Source organism: Nyctibius grandis, chromosome 14 (assembly GCF_013368605.1).
Source record: "Nyctibius grandis isolate bNycGra1 chromosome 14, bNycGra1.pri, whole genome shotgun sequence".
Lineage (NCBI taxonomy): Eukaryota > Metazoa > Chordata > Aves > Nyctibiiformes > Nyctibiidae > Nyctibius > Nyctibius grandis.
Window position 1 is genome coordinate 9,263,793 of NC_090671.1, and position 21,347 is coordinate 9,285,139.

General features: G+C 42.1%; 1 protein-coding gene across 1 annotated transcript in view; it reads left to right on the forward strand.

Annotated features, from left to right (window-relative positions):
• The first annotated feature begins 6,820 nt into the window (after positions 1–6,820).
• GALNT9 (polypeptide N-acetylgalactosaminyltransferase 9) overlaps positions 6,821–21,347 on the forward strand; it is a 140,784-nt gene continuing 126,257 nt past the window's right edge. Inside the window, exon 1 of the mRNA XM_068412768.1 lies at positions 6,821–7,061. Within this exon, the coding sequence (XP_068268869.1) occupies positions 6,821–7,061 (241 nt within the window). The remainder of the gene's footprint in view (positions 7,062–21,347) is intronic.

Here is a 21,347-nt window from a genome sequence, read left to right on the forward strand (position 1 = left end):
CAGCCTGGGCAAACTCCTGCAGAAGTCCACAAGCCTTCACCTCATGGCAGAATGGGACTGTGACAATGATGGCCAAAGACTAATATACCCTGCTGAAACCAGTGCAATTCCAGTAGCAAAATATTCTCAACTATTATAAGCCAGTGATAATGTTCAGCTTTTTCATAGGTTTTTGGCTGGATCAGACAGGGAACAACATCCTTCCAGCTGTATTTGCTCCTCCGTTGGGGTCTACTGGCTATTTTAGTGCCAGCAGACAACTATTAAGTTCAACGTGTATCTGAGAAAGCCCACTTCTTTTTGCCAGTCCTTTCAGTAAACAGACTTCTACCTAAAAGCACAGCTATATTAAAAATATGCCTTAATATAAAACTTGATCTGGACAGTATTTTCTGCCTAAGATAATATTTGATTAGATACTGATAGAAGAGCTGACTGCAAATCATGTTACCACAAGGTTGGTTGTTTAAGGGTAAAGGTGAAAATGAGACAAATGGATTCCAAGGAGGAATTTAGGGTCACAGTCCATAGATGTCAACTGGCAGATAGAGCCAAAGATTGATTTGTTCCTGGGATTAGAAACACCATTCATGAACCATTTTTTAAAAACAGTACTAGCAGAAAGCAGTCTCTGGCTATTCAGAGTACGAGAGCAGAGACAGTGACTGCAGCAGAAGGAGGAACAGGGAACCAGAAGACACTATTGGTCAGCATGAAAAGCAGAAGCCTCAGCATGCAAACAGCCTAGCCATTGTTTAGGGTTTTGTAAGTTTTCTGGCAACAGGAACAAGTAAAGATGGATTTCAAAGAGTATAATGAGGTAATTTCTGTATCTGTAATAGCTGGATATTAAATTACATTTATATATCTCTTGCACATTTATATTCTTTCGAGAACTCTCACAAACATAGAAGCTGTCTTTGAAAACTTCCTAGATTTACTTACAGTGTGTGAGTCTCTGTCTCTGTCTTATCACAGTATCTCTGAAATTCCTTACAGTAAGTTATGGTGGTTGTCAAAAACATCAGTCTGCAACCTAGGATCCCAGTGCAGCGGCTGGCAGGCAGGTTCCGACCACCTTCCCCTTTTGAGGCACAGATGGACTGAGCCTCTCTGCTATTTGTGGGAGACGAGGTCCTCAAGTATGTTTTTCTGTTGTTGCGTGGAGTAAATCTAAGACCATGCAAATAATCTTTGATCACGGTGAATGGTGACAATCCTCTCTTAGCAAACAAGTACCTATTCTGAAATTACAGTAGGAGATAATAATAGAAAATGGATAGAGGACTATGCAGTTGGATTTTAAAAAGGTAGGAGCTCAACTCATTAAAATTGGTGAGAGCTGTAATGTTTATAAATTAGAGCTTTGTAAAATGTAAGCATGTGGGTTGAATATTTCAGTCTTGGCAGTTATTTATATTCCGGCTTTACAATGACAAGTTTATTGGGGTTTTTAATGCGTGTTTGGATAATTGTTGGGTTTTATCTGTATGCTGTTTACTACAGCGTGGTCATCAGCACAATATCGCAAGCATAAAAGCAGCAGATCTGCCTGCAATTGTGCTGTGTGTTATAAATCCTCTCTGCAGAGTCAACCTGTAGTTTTAATACAATATGCGAAATATATGGGTAGTGGATCTTCATGTTGCAGCTACAGGTGCTAGAACACAGTGCAGTCTGTACATGTGAAGAAGTGTCCCGTGTGCAAGTGGGAATTGCTGCAGTTTTAGAAGGAAGTGTCTCAAAATTCCATTTAGGAAACTTCTGTGTAACCTTAGTAAGTGAAATAGTGATGAGACTAATACTGCCAAAATTAAAAGGAGAGAGAGAGGTATATATATAATTTCTGAAATATGTGTTCAGATTTTAAGGTATTTATTTGATTTAGAACCATCCTCAAGGTGAAGTTAAAATTCAGCACCTCCAGGCTAATCTTGTGAATACTTAATCCCGGTGTTGTGCATAACTCTGAGTAGGTCTGCTGGTTAAGAATGAGAGTCTTTGCAGACTGTAATTGTGACCCCACTAATAAATGCTTATGGCATTGTGTCTGTAATAAGTATAGCAGAGAGGTCATCTTACTGAAATAAATACATTCATCTTGGTTGAAACCACAGCACAGCACACTGTGTTGTCATTGTGCACTAAGTAGACTGATTATACTCAGAGGTTTCCAGTCCCCATACATCTTTCACTTTCTGAACCAGCACTAAATGTTCCCAGCATAGAATCACTGCATGGAAATCCCTTATGGCTTTTGGGCTTCCAGCCTTTTTAATGCAATGAGACGGATACCAGGTTGGGGATTCCTCTCTCTGCCTTACCTGGCCACAGCACTTCTATGCTAGCAATAACAGGCATTTGGTCAACTGTGAACATGCTCCAAAGCCTCTACATCAACATGAGCAGAGTGTCAGCCTGAAGCTTAGGGACCCGGCAGTGTCTTGTTGCAAGAGAAATTATTTGTCTATTGGCCTTCTCATGCTGCTATAATACCAGCTTGCCATTCTTCTCCAAAGCTGCAGAAGAAAAGATAAGAGGCTAGTTGGAACTATGGTAAGAAGGGGCAGCACAAATACTAAATTGCACAATTATTTGATGGGCTGCAATACCTCTTTGCAACAGGATGAGGGCCTCAGTTCTGTATGTCTGGGTAATTTAACAGCGATCTTAGACTTTGTTGTCTGGTTTTGTTGCTGTTTTCTTCTAAATAAGTACTACTTGAAGTAGAAAAATATTAGGCTATATTAAAACTCTAAGTGATGGGCTAGTAAATGCAGTTGGGATTTCATTAGGAAAGTGGTAGGTGATGTTAGTGTGCATGAATAACTACAGCTGGAATCTATGATTGCAGATCATCACTGGCATAATATTTTGCCTGTGTGTTTTTTTCTTTAAAGCTAGTGTTCAAATACTTTAAACATCAAAGTCTTCCCTTCTACACATTATTCATTCTTGCAAATGTCTCATATCTTGCAGTAGAATGATCAGAAAGGTATGTCTCTTTAGATATGGTAAATCAATCTTGTGTCCTTTTGGAAAAGTGATTGGGAAGGATTTTATCGTTACTAACTTGAATTAAGTTTTTTTTTTTCAACCTAAGCTTTTTAAAATTCAAAAAACTTTCAAGCAACTTTTCAGTCACCCTCTCCTCACCTCTCCCCAAAAGTAAAATCTTATTTTATTTCATCAGCAAGCCAATTCCTTCATCTCCTTCTAGGGACATAAAAATGAACTCAACAGAAAACGATCTCATAAAAAATTGACACTCATATTGATTATCTGAGTATGCACCCACCATACCTGGGACTGTACAACAGAAGGCATGGTGATTCCAAGGGTTCTGCTATACAGATGGTACTTTGTAGGTCTGACATGGTCTTTTTTTATAACTTTTTCTGACCACTTTTGAGGAAAACTTGAACTTGGGAAATGTCCAGATGATGATGGCTGTCTTGGTCATATTCAGTTGCTGCACAATCTACAGCGTTCACTATCTGGTAAAAAAATCTACTTCCTCTGTATAGGTTGAGGTTAGTAGCTCTAAATGAACTGGGGCCACATTGACTTGGAGTTTGTTGGCTTGCCTAGTTGCACGATGGGCTTTACTAAAGGTTCTTTGCAAAGTCTTTTAGCTCAGTGGTGTTTGAAGTGAAATTTACTGTCTCTGACCTCAGTAGCTAAGCAGAACAGGATTGTAAATGCAGAAGCAACTGAAGTTTTCCTCTATATCAACATCTTTGTGCCAAGATGGAGTGTTCTGCAGTAACCAAGAGTCAACAGAAGCAAAGATAACTGTTGCAAGATCAACGTTTACAAGACCAAGCACAGTTTCAAGGAGAGCCACAGACAATAGCAAGGTTTAATTTTTTTATGCTGCTGTTATCATTGCAGCCTTAGCTATTTGACAGTCCAGTAGCAGCCCAGAAGTGCCCCAAGGCAGTAAATCATCTTTAATAAGTTAGAGGAGATGCCTCTGACAGATGGCTATTTTAGAGTGCTGACTGTTTTTTTTTAGTCTTTACCTCTGGCTACTTAACATCATCTTCATCTTCAACCAGCTGTCCATCATCCAGGTGCTTATTCTGGCTGAGCACAGTGATAGCAGAGAGATGTAAAGAGTATGATCAACTACAGACTATCATTTGAATACACAGTATCTTAGTGTTTCTTTCTAGCAGCTTCCTGATCCACCTTGGATGATATGAGTGAAAAAAATGAGCCCTATGGAGATGAGCAGGAGTAAAAATCAATGAGAGTAATAGTGAGAGAGAGTAATAGCATGAGAGAGAGAAACTGTATTTGTGATTTGGAATGGGATCCTGGCATTGCCTCTGGCTTGTTCCGTTGATTTGGAACAAGTTACCAATGCCTTCCCATGTTCCCCATTTGTGAGATGGCTCAGTAGTGAAAGCTGATTGGTATGGTTTCAACTTAAGCATTTTCACTGAAATCCAGATGTTGCATATATTGATTTTGATCTCGTTTTCTTTTGGCAATATAAGCCTTTCTGAGGGAAGAAAAATTGGAACCTGACCCTTTTGGGCAGGAAACAGTGGCTTCAGCTCAATGCTGTTTGTGTGAAAATATTTCACAGCTTTTTGATTTCATTCCAATGCAAAAAGAAAATACATTCTGTGACCTTGAAATTTTTCCAAAAAGACTACTGTCATCCTTCAGTCAGCTCTAATAGTATATCTTTTCTAACTTGCTTTGACATCTCTGAATGAACAGTGATCTGTAAGAGCTAGCTATTACTGTAAGGTAAGGTTTCAGCCATATAAGCATATTCTCATGTTCTTCTGTACACACTGTAGACTATTTTAAGATGACCATTTTACTTAGCAAAAGGAAACAACTGTTTGACCGAAGTCAATCATGGATGAAATCATGTCTTTGAAAGAGCCCATTTAAAACTGCAGTGATGTGGAAAAAAAACCCCATCAAAACTTGGTAAACTCTTTGAGATAGTCAAAGGTGTTTTACAACTTTTGGGACAAACTATACATTTGTGTCAGAATCCAAACTGAATTCTTGTGACCAGCTTGTGAACTTGGAGTTTGTAACATAAAGAGTGATCTAACAGATTCTTAACCATATCAAGACCAGCAGGTGTTGCTATAATATATTAAATGCTGTGGAGACATCTAATAAGCTACACTTGAGCATTAGTTCAGTATGTTTTCTTAAACCAAATTGGTATTTTCTAGGAAAGCATAACGCTAAGACAGACTTGCAATAAGAATACTACTAAAATAATCAAAACACTGGAAAATTGCAGGTTCTGAGCTGCTTCTGCTGAGCTGACTGAGAGTTTTACTACTGCCTCAGGGAAAGAACATCTGACCCTGCGTTTAGGTATTATTTGTGTTTAAGAATACAGTACTGTAGGAAGTAACCAAATCCCGTACTTACTTCTGTAGAGACATACCTATTTGCAAGAGATGACACTGCAGAAACCTGTGGCATTTTTTACCAGGGATAAGATTAGATTATGGTGGAACTCTAGTCTAGGCTTGTTCTGCGCTGCTGATCCATCCAACACAGGTTTCATTGGTGATCCCCAAAAGACAGAAACACACGTCTTCTCAAACAAACTGCACCCTCAAGGGCTTTGCAGAAGGTGAACAACAGGAGGGTCAGATGTAGGACAGCAGTAGAGAGTTTATACTTCAGGAAACCCTGAGCAGGCTTTGCCACGTTACAGTAATCTCAGGGAGGTTGTCACTTTTGCTGGATTTTGAGCTGGCAGCTCCTGAAATCAAGAAGAAAGGATTCCCACAACTAGGATTATATTATGGTATGCACCCTCTAAGTGCAGTGGTATACAAAGGAGGACCACTCTGAACATGAATGGAGAAGCTGCCAGCTGAAAGTGCTTATCTAATACCTTAGAGACCTTGGTAATTCTTCAGCAGTCACTGGATGTGTGTTTGAGAGTAAGGGCCTAGGCTGCTTTTCTCCACCTGTATGTGCTTGGCAAGAATTTCCTTGCACGTGGACATGGTCCCTGCCATGTCACTTCCAGGTAGGATCACTAGCCAATGGTGTACGTTGGCTCCTGGGAAAGCCACAGCACTGAGTGCTTTAGCAGCTCTCCCTCTTGCTTGTTGCAGCTTGTTTCTAGTGGTGGGACATCATGTCACCTCCAGGGGCTGCACCCATAGACAAGGACAATCTTCGTCCTGTCCACTCTCAGGAGCTGATTGTAGCGATGCTGGGGTAGGGTAAGGGCCGTCTAGGTGGGCAAGGAAGAGAAAATGGCCACTGGTGGCTTCCGTGGGAGGGAAGCACGCAACTTCACCCATCCGTCGTGCTGAAATCCAGCCGTGAGTGCCGGGGCGGCACTGCGCGGCCGGGGGCGGCGGCGGCCCCCGGCAGGGCCGGGGTGCGGGGCGGGGAGCCGCGGGCGAGGCGGGGCGGCACGGCGCGGCACGGCACGGCGGCTCCACCGTGTGCATGTAGATGAGATCCCCCGGAGCACGTCACTCCGCACCGGCGCTCTGCGTTTGGGGCGGCGGAGAGCGAGGGCGGGCGAGCGGGAGCCGCCGGAGGAGGAGAGGCGGCGGCTCCGCAGCCAGCAGTGCCTGGGCTCCGCGCCCCGCGCTCCCTGCGCGGCCCCTCCGCTCCATGCCGCGCAGCCCGCCGCGGGGCGAAGGCGGGCGCCGGGCGGGGAGCGGCGCGGCGGTGCTGAAGGACAGCTCCCCTCCGCGCCCCTCCGCCCCGCTCCGCGCCCTTGGCGCTCCCTGTCGCCGGGTGGCCGCCAGGCCGCCGGCCCCTGCGCCTTGATGTGCCCCCCGCCACCGCGCCGGCGGCTCCCATGGCGGTGGCACGGAAAATCAAAACTTTGTTGACGGTGAACATCTTGGTCTTCGTGGGCATCATCCTCTTCTCCGTCTACTGCAGGATCCAGGACCGCTCCCAGGAGCTTGTGCAGATCGTCCGGAGCGCGGACCGCCGGGCCAGGAGCCGCGGCGCCAAGGTGGGCAGCCTGGCTGACCGGGAGTCCATCCTGCAGCGCCTGGACCACCTGGAGGAAGTGGTCTACAACCAGCTAAATGGTACGGAGGGCTGGGAGGGGACGCAGCACCAGTCCCGTGGTGCCCTGTGTCCTGGGAGGGTGCCGCAGATGGGGGAAGAGCACCCGAGCTGCCCGACCACTGGGGAAGGAAGCCTGGGCACCACACGCACTGACCCCACTGCTGAAGTGCTGGAAATGAAGGGAAAGAGGTGGCTGCAGGGTTTTTCTGGAGGGATTTGTTCTGCCTCCCCCACCGCCAACTCTCAGTCCGAAGTCAGGGCTTCCTCAATAGATACAAAGTTAAGGAGGCTGCAGAGTTCATGGGTTTAAGGATTGGTGGAAGTCCCTGCAAACTGTACCAGGTTTTACAGTTTGCCTGGATATATCAGCTCTGCATGGGTAGGTGTTTGTATAGCAGATACGCTGTTAGGTTATAGCTAGAAGTCATATACTTGGTCTTAGAACTACTTTAAAAACATTCTACTGAGTTCTTACACAGTGTACTTTTCAAACATAGCACCCATATTTGTCCTTAATGACTTTGCCATTTAAATTTCATGTTATCTTTGGTGAGGAGGGGAAGCATCCACCACTTCTTTTTATGACATTCCATTCTAATTCACCAGCCTTGAAAAATCTTGGTAGGTAAGCAAAGAACCTTTCCATGGTAGTTAGAGCAGGCTAAGCCTTCAAAGTTGTCGTAGGACAACTAATATTTCATATAGAAACTAATTATTTAAAACAAGTGCATGCGTATTTGCATAGATTCCTAAAGTTCTAAGTGTGAAACATCAAAGAAATAAGTACGTGATTAAATACATCAGTGCTTTGGACAAGAAGAGGCTGAAGGAGTGAACTTTTACATGAAATTATAATATAAATGTAACATTTAGTGTCTAGCACCAAGTAAAACTTCCAGTGTAAATATGTTTGCATGTACCAAATGTGCTTCTAGGCTGCTTGTGAAAATCTTATTCATAGCATTGATTGAACAGAGGCTACTGTAGTCTCAAAATGCAGACAAACAGGAGGGTTGGGATAAAGTGTATTTCCTATTACTACTTTCTGAATGACTGTATAAATCGAAGTAGGTTAGACTGTTATGGTAATGTGCAGCCTGTGCCAGCAAGTGTTACAGAACAGGCATTCCCTTACACACTCATCTGTATAAATGGGGGGGAGAGAAGGGGAATGTGGAGTGTGGGTGTTAGTCACAAAAATACACATTGGTGAATTAGAGGAAAAGTGTCAACACTTGTGTGTTTCCTAACCACAGTTTGGAGCAGTTTTGAAGAATGTAGGATTTAAGAGGGAAATCCTCCTCCCAAATTCAGAAAAGCCATAGAGTTCCCAAACTAAATCAGATCAGTCCCTGAGCTATATCCATCATAGCTTAACTGAATGGGGTTTATTTGGCCCAAATTGATTTGTTCTTGGAGTTGTTCATAGGTGAGACTTTGGGTAGGATTTACCTGCTCTGGGTTCATCTCAGCGTGGCATCCCCTGGAGAATCAACAGAAGTCCTTAATGTACCAGGCAGGCACCACTGCATGTAGTGACTGTGGCTTCACAGTAAGCAGGAAGCTCTCTGTAATGTATGCCTCTATTTGGGGGATTTTTTTCTTCTTCTTTAATTTTGTTTGTTGGATGTGGAACTCCACAGTGAAATGACTCCAACTCAAATGTTATGTTGCTTCTTCAGGTCATATTAAACACTGTAGGCAGTTTCTTCTTCTTGAAAGTTCTTACACAGGAAAAGACAGAAAGTTTTTCAAGCTGAGCTATGCAAATTTCCTATTCATTTCCCTTCAGTTTCTCTCTGACATAGGGTTTTTTAATTACGCAGTGGTGCATTAACACAGATTAATTATTTCATCATCATTGTGAAAAGATACTTTGGCACTTCCCCCCCCTCCCCCTATCCTGTGGCAACAAAACCAAAAAGTCCTAATGAATGAGGAGGTACCCCACTGAAATCATCAGAGTTGCATCCCTGTAAGTAAAATCAGGATCAAGCATCTGTATTTGGGTTTAGTTCACTGGTATTCAGTTTTTAATATCATGACTCATTACTTACGCCATTAATGGGAATAAAGCTGCTCTGGCAGCACTGAGATTCAAGGGAGCCTGTCTGTGACAGTGCTCTACCGTGTCTCATGGAAAGACTCTCATTACACAAGCCCTCTGTCCGCTCTGGAGCTGTGCAGTTTCATCCTACTGTCAAGCAAGATTTCTCAGACATCATCCTGTATACTGCTTCATCACAAGGTTAGAGAGCCATCTGAGGTCTTCTTGGATGTTACTTTTTCATGAGGTGGGTCAAAGTCACGTTTATAGGCAGAGAGAGACATGGGTAGACAGATATTATTTATAAGAAATATTAATTCCTTGCATACCCAGAACTCCTGCAAGCAAGGAGTTTGAGTCTAGTTCAATGTTATTGTTACGGTAGGTCTGTCCAGATCAGTATTTCAATTTTCAGTCTCTTGAGATCACCAAATTTAGGGCCACCTATTAAGTATCTTATATTTTTGGTAATAAAGTCTCAGTGTTCTTTTATTTCGTTTTTCTCTTCTATCCGGATTAGTCCTAAACTGGTAAAACCCTACCTGGATTTTCTAGGGACTCTGTTGAAGATCCAGTGCGATAAAAAACACTTCTGTGGGACACCAGCCCTACAACTGCAGCCATACAGCATTTTGTTTCTGTCACGCTTATTTGTTTTCATGCAATCCAAGAAATGTCAGTTCAAAGAGTACCTTCTGCAAGGAAAAATACACACAAGGAGTAATGTTAGGAGTGTATCAAGGCAACCTGAAACTGATCACTAGAGAACTCATTAACTTCTCAGTCTGAATAAAAACTGTGTATACAATACCTGTGGAGGAGTGTGCAGAACGCAGAGAACCATGCATGAAAGTCAGTAGAAAGCTGGTCCTTGCAATTGTCTTTGGCAGAACAAGAATTTTTAGAATAGAATGAAGGAGAATTGCCATGATTCTCTGCAGAGTTGTGCAGACACACACCCAAACAACAGTTTTCGGTTGGCTCGTGCTTTGATTTTCTATCAACTTACAAAAATAGTATTTCTGAAAACTTTCTTTACAGTCAGCTGATGCTGTTTTTGATGGAAGTAAATGAACGGAGTGTGCAAAGGGAAAGGAAAGAAATGAAACGTGTCTGTGGAATTTCCTTGGTGCAACTTTACCTCTTAATATTTGACTTCGGTTATAACATTTATTTTGAAAAACTGAGTTATTCTAGATCTAGTTCATCAATCTATATATTTTTCCATTTTTACTATGATATTTCTGTTGATGAATATGATTTATTGTCAGTCAACACAGAACTAATGCCAGATAGGCTTAGTAGCAATTCATGAAATGGTATAATGATAATGCCTTGGTATTTTCTTTCTTTGCCTCTATTTTTTTGTAAAGGGTAAAAAATAGAAAAGATTTAATTGACTGAATTTTTTCCCTAATCAGTTTTCCATTTGAGTCTGTTGCTAATGATTTACCATGGAGGATAAAGAATTTTTGATGCCCCAAGTAGAGCATAACCTTTCATGCCAAAAGCAATTGAAGGGTCAGGCTACAATTTCACTGTAATTGCCTTTTTCCCTTTTCACTGTCGCTTTCCAGTAATACACAACAATCAATACAGCATGTAATTAGATTTCATTCAATCTGCAAAGATTAAGAGAGTTTTCATCTTCTCATTATGTATGCTCACATCGTGTCTTCTTACCCATGTCTTCTACATGAGACCTCTTTGACCTGTTCTATTGCAGACGTGGAGGGATAAGTTTGGAATATTCTCTTGAATTTGACAGCTTATCATTCTTTACACATCATAACTTGATTTTGTTCTCTTTGGGAAAATTAAACACAATAACAATTTCCAGTATGATAAATGGGTTTTATATTGCATACGCATTTCATGGAGGAGGTTGGGGGGGGAAAGTGGACAATTCACAAAATTGCAGCAAACAGGCTTAAAATGATGGAAATAGCAGGTCCTACGTGCAGAGAACTGATTCATGCAGCCTGTGACTCCTGATTTTTAGATTGTACTGGAAGCAAAGTGATTGCATTTAAAATTCGGCCTGGCAATCTGCATACTTAAAAGGTACAGTAGTATTTTTAAAAGGACAGTTGATTCTTCGTAGGCTTGGGGCTGGTTGAAAATGGTTCCAAATTTCCATATTGAAAGTAAGGGCTGGGAACAGGCTGCAAATGAATCATGCAAATGCCTACATCAGATTTGTCAAAAAGAAGCTTTTACAGCTGGCAACTTTCAGTTGAAGAGTAATTCCTTTGCAGAGGAGAGAGGTAAAGCCACGTGTGCATGGGGGAAGATTAAGTGTGACTGCCAGCCTTACATTAATGAAACTGCACCTTCTCATACCCATGTACAGATTCTCATGTTATAACTATTTCTGTTTAATTTCGTTATGGTCTGATGCTAACATGCATCTGACAAAATTAGCACATAATTATCTCCAAAAGTATCTACTTATTTGTGGGGACTGCTCTCAGACATGTGCTTTCCTTGTACTGGTGAGAGGCTTCTTCATGTGGTCTCATTTTGAGGATTTTTTTAAATAATGAAAGGCTGGGCCTAGCGAAAGCAGGAGTGAAAAATACCAACTACATTTCCCTTTTCTTTTATTTTTAAGTTAGGCTGCAGTTTATCTGTTTACCACACAGCATGTAACAAGTATTTTCAATTGTTCTGGATCAGTTACTCAAGCTTAGGTAATTAAACATTGTTACAGGCCTGACCTTCTGTATTGCAAAGTGATGGTCAAGTCCAAAAGACTGATTTCCACTTCACATTGGCTTTAGCTATGTTAGTCTTGATTTATGTAGCTGAGGAAACTCATAATCAGTGATTTCAGGAAGGCCAAGATTTTATTCCCCAACATAAGGGAAGAAAACATCATGAGATGATATTTGGATAGCCCCTATAAAAATATAACATAATATTTGAAATAGAATTGCTCTATTTAGGCACTTTAGGAAGAAAAGGTCTAAAGGTCTGGTAGAAAAAAGAGGGTAAATCACTTTTGTAAAATGGGCAAAATTACATTCAACTCTTCAAAATATTGGCAAATACAAAAAATATATCTCCATTCCAGCAGCACATCAGTGATTTTAAAGTCTCTTCCTATACTCTGTGTTTCATATACTGGTAACTATTTTTTTTATGTAATGTTTCTGCTTTTTGTGTTTGTAGCTGGGAAGAAAGCTTCCTTTGACAGAAAAATCATGTAATTTTATCATTAACTCATTTATTTGTGTAGAACTTGAATATTTGTACTATATAGGATTAAAAGCAGTATTTACAGAGGTGGAAAGAAAATCTTTGACTGATGTTGGTTTTGTTGCCTTTTAGGAGATATTCCAGTTCAGTTTCTTTCCATTTCTTTGTAGATGTGGCTGGAGTTGGAAAAGCAAATATGGGTCTGTCATCTTTCTAGTGAAGACCTGCAGCATGGTTGTTGCATATCTATAACCACCACACAGTTTAGAGGACTAGAAAACCTGGCTTTAAATTAATACCCTTGATAGTAGTTGTTTTTTGAGTTTGGGGGGTTTTTTGTATATTTGATCTTTTAAGTAGAGGCAGGTGGTAGTTAAACCAAGAGCACCATTTAAGAATGTAGTTCCAGCCACTGAGTGCATGGCTATTCTCCAAGGAAATAATAAGATTTATGAAAGGAAGGACAAGAAATGAGTCATGTTTAGCAAATCTTCCTTTTATTAATGCCCCTCTCTAACCTTACTAATGGGTACTCAGCCTCTCTTTCTCAGTATACTTGGCATACTTTTTTATTATTGTTATTATTTGTGGGGTTTCACTTGGTAGTAATTTCCATGACTTATTTTAAACTAACAATCTGAAAGGGGAAAAACAAAAAGAAAAGAAAAAGAGCCTGTGATGTTCTGGATAACAGGAAAGAAGAAAGGCAATGACAGCAGAACAGCTTCCAACCTTGTTGTAGTCCGATTGATCAAAACTGTCCTCTGAAATAGGAGAACTTTAGCTTCTAAGAATGAAAACCAGATAGAGATCCTCCTACTGACCCAAAGTCGTCATCTCCTGAGAGCACAGAGCTAAAGCAGCCAAGTGCTTAATTGGATGTGTGTATGACTTGTGTCCGCTTTTCCTAAAACCCATAGCTATGGTGCCATGGAAATAGCTGTGAGTATCTGAAAGCCTCGTAAATGGAGGCAAAACCCATTTCAAGGACAGCATGGTAGATTCAAACAGATTAAAAATTGTCTTTCTGCCCTATAGTTTTTATCCTTTCAGGTGTTCTTGAATATCCAGGTTTCCCAGACAGTTTTGGAGACAAGCTACAGCACAACTGACACTTGCTGGTTATTGAGCAAGTCCTGTAGGACATAAGAGCAGCATAAAAATTACCTGAAGCAAGGCTATCTCCTCAGCCAAGATTTGCTTGATTTATGGAATGGAAGGGGAGTAATGAGGGAGCAGCCGTGATGCAACTTGGTCTCAGGTTCTCTCATTTAGCTGGAGTTATTCTGAGTTTAAATGCATGGTAGTACTGCTGGGGATGAAGGTGACAATTTTGGTTCTGTAATTTATTTCTCAGTCTAATCTGTTAGGCTTTCGAGTTCTTACTTGCAAACTCTCCAGTACACTGAAGAATATGAAATTTCACCTGGTGAAGATAGCTTCAAAGCTGGGTAGGCTTTAATTTTTCAGTGTTGGCTTACGTCTAATTTCTGTTCTGTCTTCTTTCATTGCCTGCAGTATCCGCACTGGTGGTATACAAGAATGTGGCATGGATAATCTGTGTGACTTCTCTGGCCTTGGTTTTTTGAACTCTGAAGCAGTAGGAAAGGGCCTTCATTTGCATCAACAAGAGGTCCTCCAAAATAGAGGGAATTGAGGGTGGGATTACTATTTGTGGCAAAATGGTCCTTTCTTCAAATTGAGCTTCACCAGCTGGCTTGCTGAAGTGATGTCACACCTGTGATCTGGTGTAGATCTAAATGGAGTGGGCTGCGTGTGTATATGCAAGTCTGTAGATGTCTAGGGAAGTGGTATTTTGGAGCTGAGTTCTGCTTTCTTATCCCTCTGTTTGACATTCTCCTCCCACGGTGAGGGAATTGGGCTTGTGCTTCTGTGGTTCTTTGTACTAGCTTTTTATTTCACCTGGTTTAGCTAACTTGGACTCATTGCTATGTACAGGACAGTGCAGCAGTGCTTTCTGTGGGAAATCCGATGGAACATCCTGAGAAGCTCTCACACCAGTTTCCTACCTCTCTTACTGCATTCCTCAGGCCCCTTCATTTCTGCATAATTGTGTGTGTTCATTTGTTTATGCCTCTTATGTCATCTTGCTGAAATGTGTGTTGAGAGGGCTCACTTCAAGGACTGTAGATAAAGTTTTTTGGTCTTGCAGTAAGAGGAAGAAATGGGTGTCCTCAGAATAAAGTAATCCCTCTCACGCTTTGCCATCTGACTAACCTACTCTGCGTGTGTTCTGCCCAGTCTTGCAAAGCTGTCTTGCCAAGCAGATGTGGCTGCCTGCCTCTCCCTTTATTTTACTTGGATGACTTGTTCTGAGGGATCTGCTCTCAAGCCCAGGATGAGCCTAGGACCATGAATTGTTTTGTATCCTCAGTGAGGGGAGTCCTTAGTGAAACAAAGCAGAAGAAAAGGGCCAGTTCTGGGAATCTGACAAATGGCAAAAGGCCTAATAGATTTTTTCTTTTTCCCCCCCAAGTATGTCCTTGATTACTGGTGTTGGAGGAGAGTTTGAGGGCAACTGCAGGGTAGATACCTGAGGAGACAATAGACTTCATTTTGCTTTGTCATCATGAGCAGTATGGACACACTTTTCTCAGGGGCTGAAGGGATGTCTAAGTAAATGAGCCAAACATTTTTAGAAAAGGTGAGAATATAGATTTCTGAATATTTTAAGCCTTGCACCACCTCCTATGGAGCTATTCTCTAGAAGTCCTTTTACTTGCCACCACAGTCTGATTTATACTTTTAATACTTGAGCTGTAATTTGCATGTCATCCTGTGAGAATGGGCAATGATTAGGAAAACTAAGCCAAGGAAAAGGTTTTTGAAACAGCTTCTCTAAGCACTGATACTTAAAAGTGGTTCTGTCAGGCAGAATGGTACAGGAGAGGGTTACCTATTTCACAGCATCATTTGGAAATTACATCTAAATAACCCAAACTAAGTGGATGAAAATACAAAGGAACATGTTGGGCCTCTGGGATCCTTTAGTGCATTTGCTTCAGTCTTAACCATCTGGGCTAAATGTTAGAGCAAATACCTAAGAGGCTGCTGCAGTGCCAGTATCTCCCTTAGGTTGAACAGCCACTGTAAAATGGTATAGCACTGGCAAAAGCCATGCTATCCCCCAACAGATCCCTGACGCCTCCTTCCTCTCTGCAAGGCCAAGACATCCAAGACATGTCTGTGGTAAGAAGCTGCTGATGTAAAGGCCTTTGTTCTCTGTGTGCCACTGGACTCCACTCCAGGCGGACAATTCCTTGGCTGTGCAAACCACTGCTTTCCCCTCTTCAGGCAATTAGCTGCAGCAGGAGGGAGAGGAGAAAATCTGAGCCTGTGTAGGCAAAAGTCAGCTGTGGAACTCAATTATCTACCTTCTACTTATATTTCAGAGCTACTTATACAGACAATCCAGCTGTCTTTGCTGGAGTACTCATGAGAATAAGTGCTCAGTTGTGTAAGGGTCTCACTTTATAAGGCATGACTCAAGCCAGGTTTGCTAGAGTTGCATTTGAACCACTGCTTGGTACAAGCAGCATAAAAGGTCTCCCAACTAGGCTTTAATGTCTGATAAACTGATCAGGGAAGAAAATGGGTCCTGCCAGGTCTCTCTTCTGTGAAGTTCTTTAAATATTCAGATACTGTGAAAGACAAGTACCACCTAGAGGTTCACATAGGGCTGTGTTAGACTACGCAGAAATACTTGCGAGGAGTATCCTCTGTCATAGACTTCGTAGACTCAGGAAGCACAGAGCAGGTCTCTGTGGGATTACCAGTGTGTTACTAGTTTTTGTTCCTGGGGATAACTGTTAAAAACCATGTCTGTGTTACATTCGGCAGTCATGTTTAGTCGGGAATCTAAGTCAGGTACAAATCCAACACTGCTTTCTAAGCAAACCGCAGAGCCTGCCAACCCCTGCTCTGCTGTCAGCAGTGCATTGTGTGGACAGTGACAGATATGATGGTTGGATGGGGTAAGTTGCTCAAATAGGTTTTCATGCCTGCAGCAATGATCCAAATTCTCCTCAGCTCACCCATGCACTTAGTTCTGTTGAAGTCAGCTGCCCAAATTCATCTGTGCTATTGATCCAGAAGCATCAGCACAGCCAGTAGTTATCAGCATAGTAACTCAGTAGTAAATTTGGCCAAATGAAGGTACTTCTGCCAGAGGATGAACAGTATATTGGCTAGTTATGATGATGTATATGTAGTATAAAGGATGAATTCATGCTGTGTCCCTGTACTGCTTTAGTATGGTTGAGAACAGGATCCTTCCTCTTTGGAAGTTTTGGAGTGATTCCCTTTTCTAGTATAGATCTGGTGAGCTTTGTGTTTCTACCTCTGACCCCTACTACTGGAGTCTTTGATTGCTTCTGTGTTTGCACTGTTTGGCTCCAGTTTGCATTTTGCAAAAAGAAGTACACAGATCAGGAGGTCGGATTAGCAGCCTTATCATGGCTGTCTTGCTCCTGGTATCTGAGCAAGCTTTGTTCAGAGATTGATTTATCTGTTTCCACAACACTGCACAGTACTATCTACCTACCGCCGAGCAAAACGGAATCCTCCTCTCACACCCTGTCCGTTACGTATGCTGCTGGACACAAGCCCCATGCCTCAGCTACTGCCTGTGCTCCTGTGGACATAGCTTCCCCACCCCTCCACCAGTGCCTGCATGGTAGAAGCCCTTCACTTTGGACCTTTGAGATCTGTTTCTGCCTGTGATAATTTTTGTCTTGGTTTGGCAGCGCTGGGCAAATCGATGCCGAACTGACGGAGTCTAACTGAGATCCAAAACTAGACTTTTCCTCAAGATTTGATTGATTACGTATTTTTATTGTGCATATGCAATCAAATGCGTATGGGCTATCTGCATCCTAGCTGAATGCTTTAACCACTAGTATGTTGTTTAAAAAAGAAAAACAAAAGGAGGATCATATAACATTCTCTTTCCTCTAGGTGAAGAATAAGACCTCTTCTGCATTCTTTAGAGCTGCGGGTCCTATGTGGGCAAATGCTTTCAGACTTCAATGCAATGATGGGACTTTTCACTCCCAGCTTTTCAGCATCCTCTGTTGACTAGCCCCACTCTGAGCCTCAGCCCAAGGTTTGATATTTCCCTGAAGGGAGAGCAGGTCCTTACTGCAAGCATTCAGATTGGACCCCAGGTGCTGGCACCTAGGAGTTATCCTCAATGCGTCAGAGCACTTTGGAATGCATTAAAAGCTGGAACTTGTGCAAGGTCACACACAGTCTCCAATTCCTGTTTCCCACAGCCCAGACTAGCAATCTAGCCAAGGTACTGCCATAGCATTCGCAAAGCGAAAGGGGCTTTGTTGCACAGGAGCTCATTTTTCTGGGAGGGTATCCACCATGACAGCTGGAAAGCCCTCTCCTACAATACTGGAGAAGTTAGCTTCTCATTTTGTCTCTGTGGCATTTTTGGTGGGGTGAATAGGGTTAATTGGTTGTTTTTCATTTGGATTCTTTATGCTGGTTTTGTATTTTATTTGGCAATGGGGCCTTACTGCCCTTTTAGAAATTGAATTTATTTTTTCTGCAGCTCTCGTATGCCTCTAGGATGTGAAGCTTTTGTAAATAAAAATGTATTTTTTGTTGTATTAACTCATTTTCAAGCAAGCCTTGTGTTGTAGAAAAGGTTGGTGGTATTCTTTCCTGTGCATACTGAACTGAAGGCAGTGATAAGACTAAAAATATCCCCAATTGAAATAGCATTGTATAACCCAAAGGTTAGTCTTCCTCAGGATTAAAATTTGCAGTCGCTTTATAGATTCCTCATAAGGCAGATTTCTAGTCATCCAGCCATGTGTAAAATGAGGCTACTGATAGCTGCACAATTTTGCATCTGCAAAACTCAATCCCATTGGTGATTACCGCAAGCACAAACCTGCTGATGAAAGATGCTGATCCCCGTTGTGCTGGTGTCAGCTGGCCAACGAGGCTTACGTATTCCTGTGTTGTTTGTGTTACAAGCGCTGTACCGGAGGTGCTGAGCAGGGACTAGGTACTGTTCACACCTCTAATAGGAAAAACAGATTTTGCTGCACAGAGCTGTAATCCTACAACATGATGATAGATTGCAGATGGCTCCGTGTAACAGATGGGAGTGGAGTATGAGGTAAGAGTGAGCTTATCATGTTTAAGTTATTAAACAACCTAATACTAAGCTGCCTAACTGCTGAAATAATTGGTGCTTACAACTTACACAAGCAATGAGTGGGTTTGGGTTGGAAAAATGGGTGGTTGAGTGGTTTAGGTGTTAGCCTGTGTTAACCTTAGGTTTGGAAACCACATTTTTTTGGTAGTTCTGTTACATAATTTCTGAGTCACGTGGAGAATCCCCAGTACCCAGGTCTGCGGATTTAGGCTTCTCACTTTCAGCACCATCGCAGGGACACGGGCAGTGAAATGCTCCTCTGGAGCCTGCTTGTGTATTTCTTCCTGGTGGCCAGTCTTTTCTCCCACTTTTTACTGATCTTTTGCATCTGCTAAGGGTTGCAGCTCTCTCAACACTTGAAGAATGTTTATTTGCTGCTAGTATTGTAGGGAGCAGTGAAAAGATTTTCAGGTATTAATTAGAAATTTCCCATCTTTCTTCAATTTAATATTTGGCAAACTCACTCGATGTTTCCTTGCTGGGGTACTCCTTTAGGCGTAGATCTGAACATGTCAGCACCTGCACTGAACACTTTGCTCTCAGCTACTCCAGCTTTGAATACACAAACCCCAAAATCTTTTATTTTAGACCTGTGCCAGCCTGATCCTCCTCCTGAAACAGATCCATCTGGCTCAATGCATTTTCATTCAACAGAAAACTAATTCTGGAACGGAAGTGGCTTTTATAATGCTAGTACCCAGTGGGGCTATATGTGAAACCTTCTGTTTTCTGAGTCAGCTTGGTATGGTTCACATATTCACAGCCATGTTCCCATTTCAGGCCCACAAAACCCTAAGCCAAGCTGCAGAGAGCTCTCTTAGATGGGGTCAGGGAATTAAGCCTAAAGTTCACAAAGTGAGATTTTTAAGTCTTCCTTGCACAGTGAGAAGAGTGAGCAGAGGATATGCAGAAATGGAGGAGAAATATTCATGAGAGAACAAAGACAGTGCCTAACTTTGAAGCTGGGATGGTGGAGCCGGGCATGCCAACGGACACAGGCTGAGTGATGCAGCCCTCAGAGAAGGTGTAGATCATCGCAGAGGGCATTTTTGCATACGCTCCAGGACTTGCTGTTTAGGCATCTCTAAGCCTTTAATCATACTGACAAGAAGCTGGAGCACAAATACTGTCTTAGAGACCCAGTGGAGGTTGTGGAAGAATGAGACCAGTGAAATACTTTGTAAAATTCTTCTTATTACAGTTGCTTATAGTTGATGAAGTAAGCATGGGATTAGTGAACTGGAATCGGGATCTGTGCATGAGTCCTGCTAGGACTGCTCTAGCCCTAAGGAGAGGTGGATTTCCCCATTGCAGCACAATGTACAATAGGTTATTCTGGTAAAGCCCATGCTACAGTTTGACAGTTCATGTTAACGTAGGTTGTTGATAACTATACTGGACCAGAATTTCAAGTGATGAAAACTGTCTCTTACAGAGCCTAATTATGGCACTGTAGCAGCAAGATCAGAACTGGCCCCAAAGGACAGGACAACTAATGCAGGATCAGCACCAATTAGACATGACTAGGTGATGCTCTGTGAGACATCCTCTGTACACTATACTATCAGGAAACAAAACTGGGTATTCCTGGATAGAAATTTATTTCAGAAAAAGAAGTCAGCGTATGATCTTTTCTTTTTGTCCCTGAACTGGAAGGAGATGCCTCTAATCTGTTTGATGGGTGATATTGCTTGCCTGTGGCTTCTCTGTGTTAGAGACTAGTATCTCAGCATATGGTTGTGAAACTAGAGGTTGATTATTTTCAAAAGTATTTTGACAGATACTGAACTGACAAATTCCCTGTTAAAAAAAAAGTCAAAAAGGTTTTGTTCGATACTCTGCTGATGAGGCTGTGTGGATTTGGGATCATACCTTGCTTTATATACCTTTCAAAGGTAGGGAGGGAAAAGCCACCCCTACTATGAACAATCAGAAAGATTAATTTCTTAATAAATGCCAGGGGAAACCGGCAGAGTTGTGTGGAGTGGTGTGTCCTGCTGTCATGGTGCCTCACCTCTAAGTCTGTCTCTCTCTTCCTAAGGAAAGAAGTGCTGATTTAGTGAGGCATTTCCATATGAATTTTCTTTAACATAGAATCTTCACAGGGAAAGCGGTTTTAAATGGGGTCACAGACATACCTCATTATTTCATTAGGAATCTCATAATCTGTGACCAGAATCCATGATGTTTTATCACTTAACCTGGTTCTCATCATTGCCACTAACACCTGACAAGAAGCGTGTGTAAGCTCACAGAAACAGGAACTGGGGGCTAAAGGAGCAGCTTCAGTGCTAGCTTTTGAAAAACTATTTAGAGCTTCTGAAATACAAGACCCAGGCTTAGGAGACCTTAGGCTTCATTTCCAAGTGTGGCTTTCCTTTGCTCTTCAGCTGTGGTGCCAGCCAGCTCTCTGCTCTTTTCCTTCCCCCCTCTTATCTGTGTCCCCTATTTAACTGAGGAGATCTGAGTCCAGACTAGTCTGTGCAACATCTTACCTTGTGATATTGTTAATCAATGATATAAATAACCGCCAGACATCCAACAGACCTAGACATCCAGTAATTACCACAATTAATTCTAAAAATAAGTGTTTGATTCCTTGAGCAGCAAAAGCAAGAAAGCTCAGTTTCTTGTGGCTTGATACCCTGAAGGTGAATCCTTGGGTGGTCTCTAATAGCTCCAAGAGGTGTCTTGTATTTGATCTTTCACTGAACCTGTTCTCTCAGTAGGAACATTTTAATGTCACTTTTTTTCCAGATGTCGACTTTTGTGACACTTGCAGAAATGTAATTTTTGGAGACCTCTGACTGTCTGCCAAGCTTTGGCTGAAATTAGACACAGTTCTCGAAATCTAACGAGCAG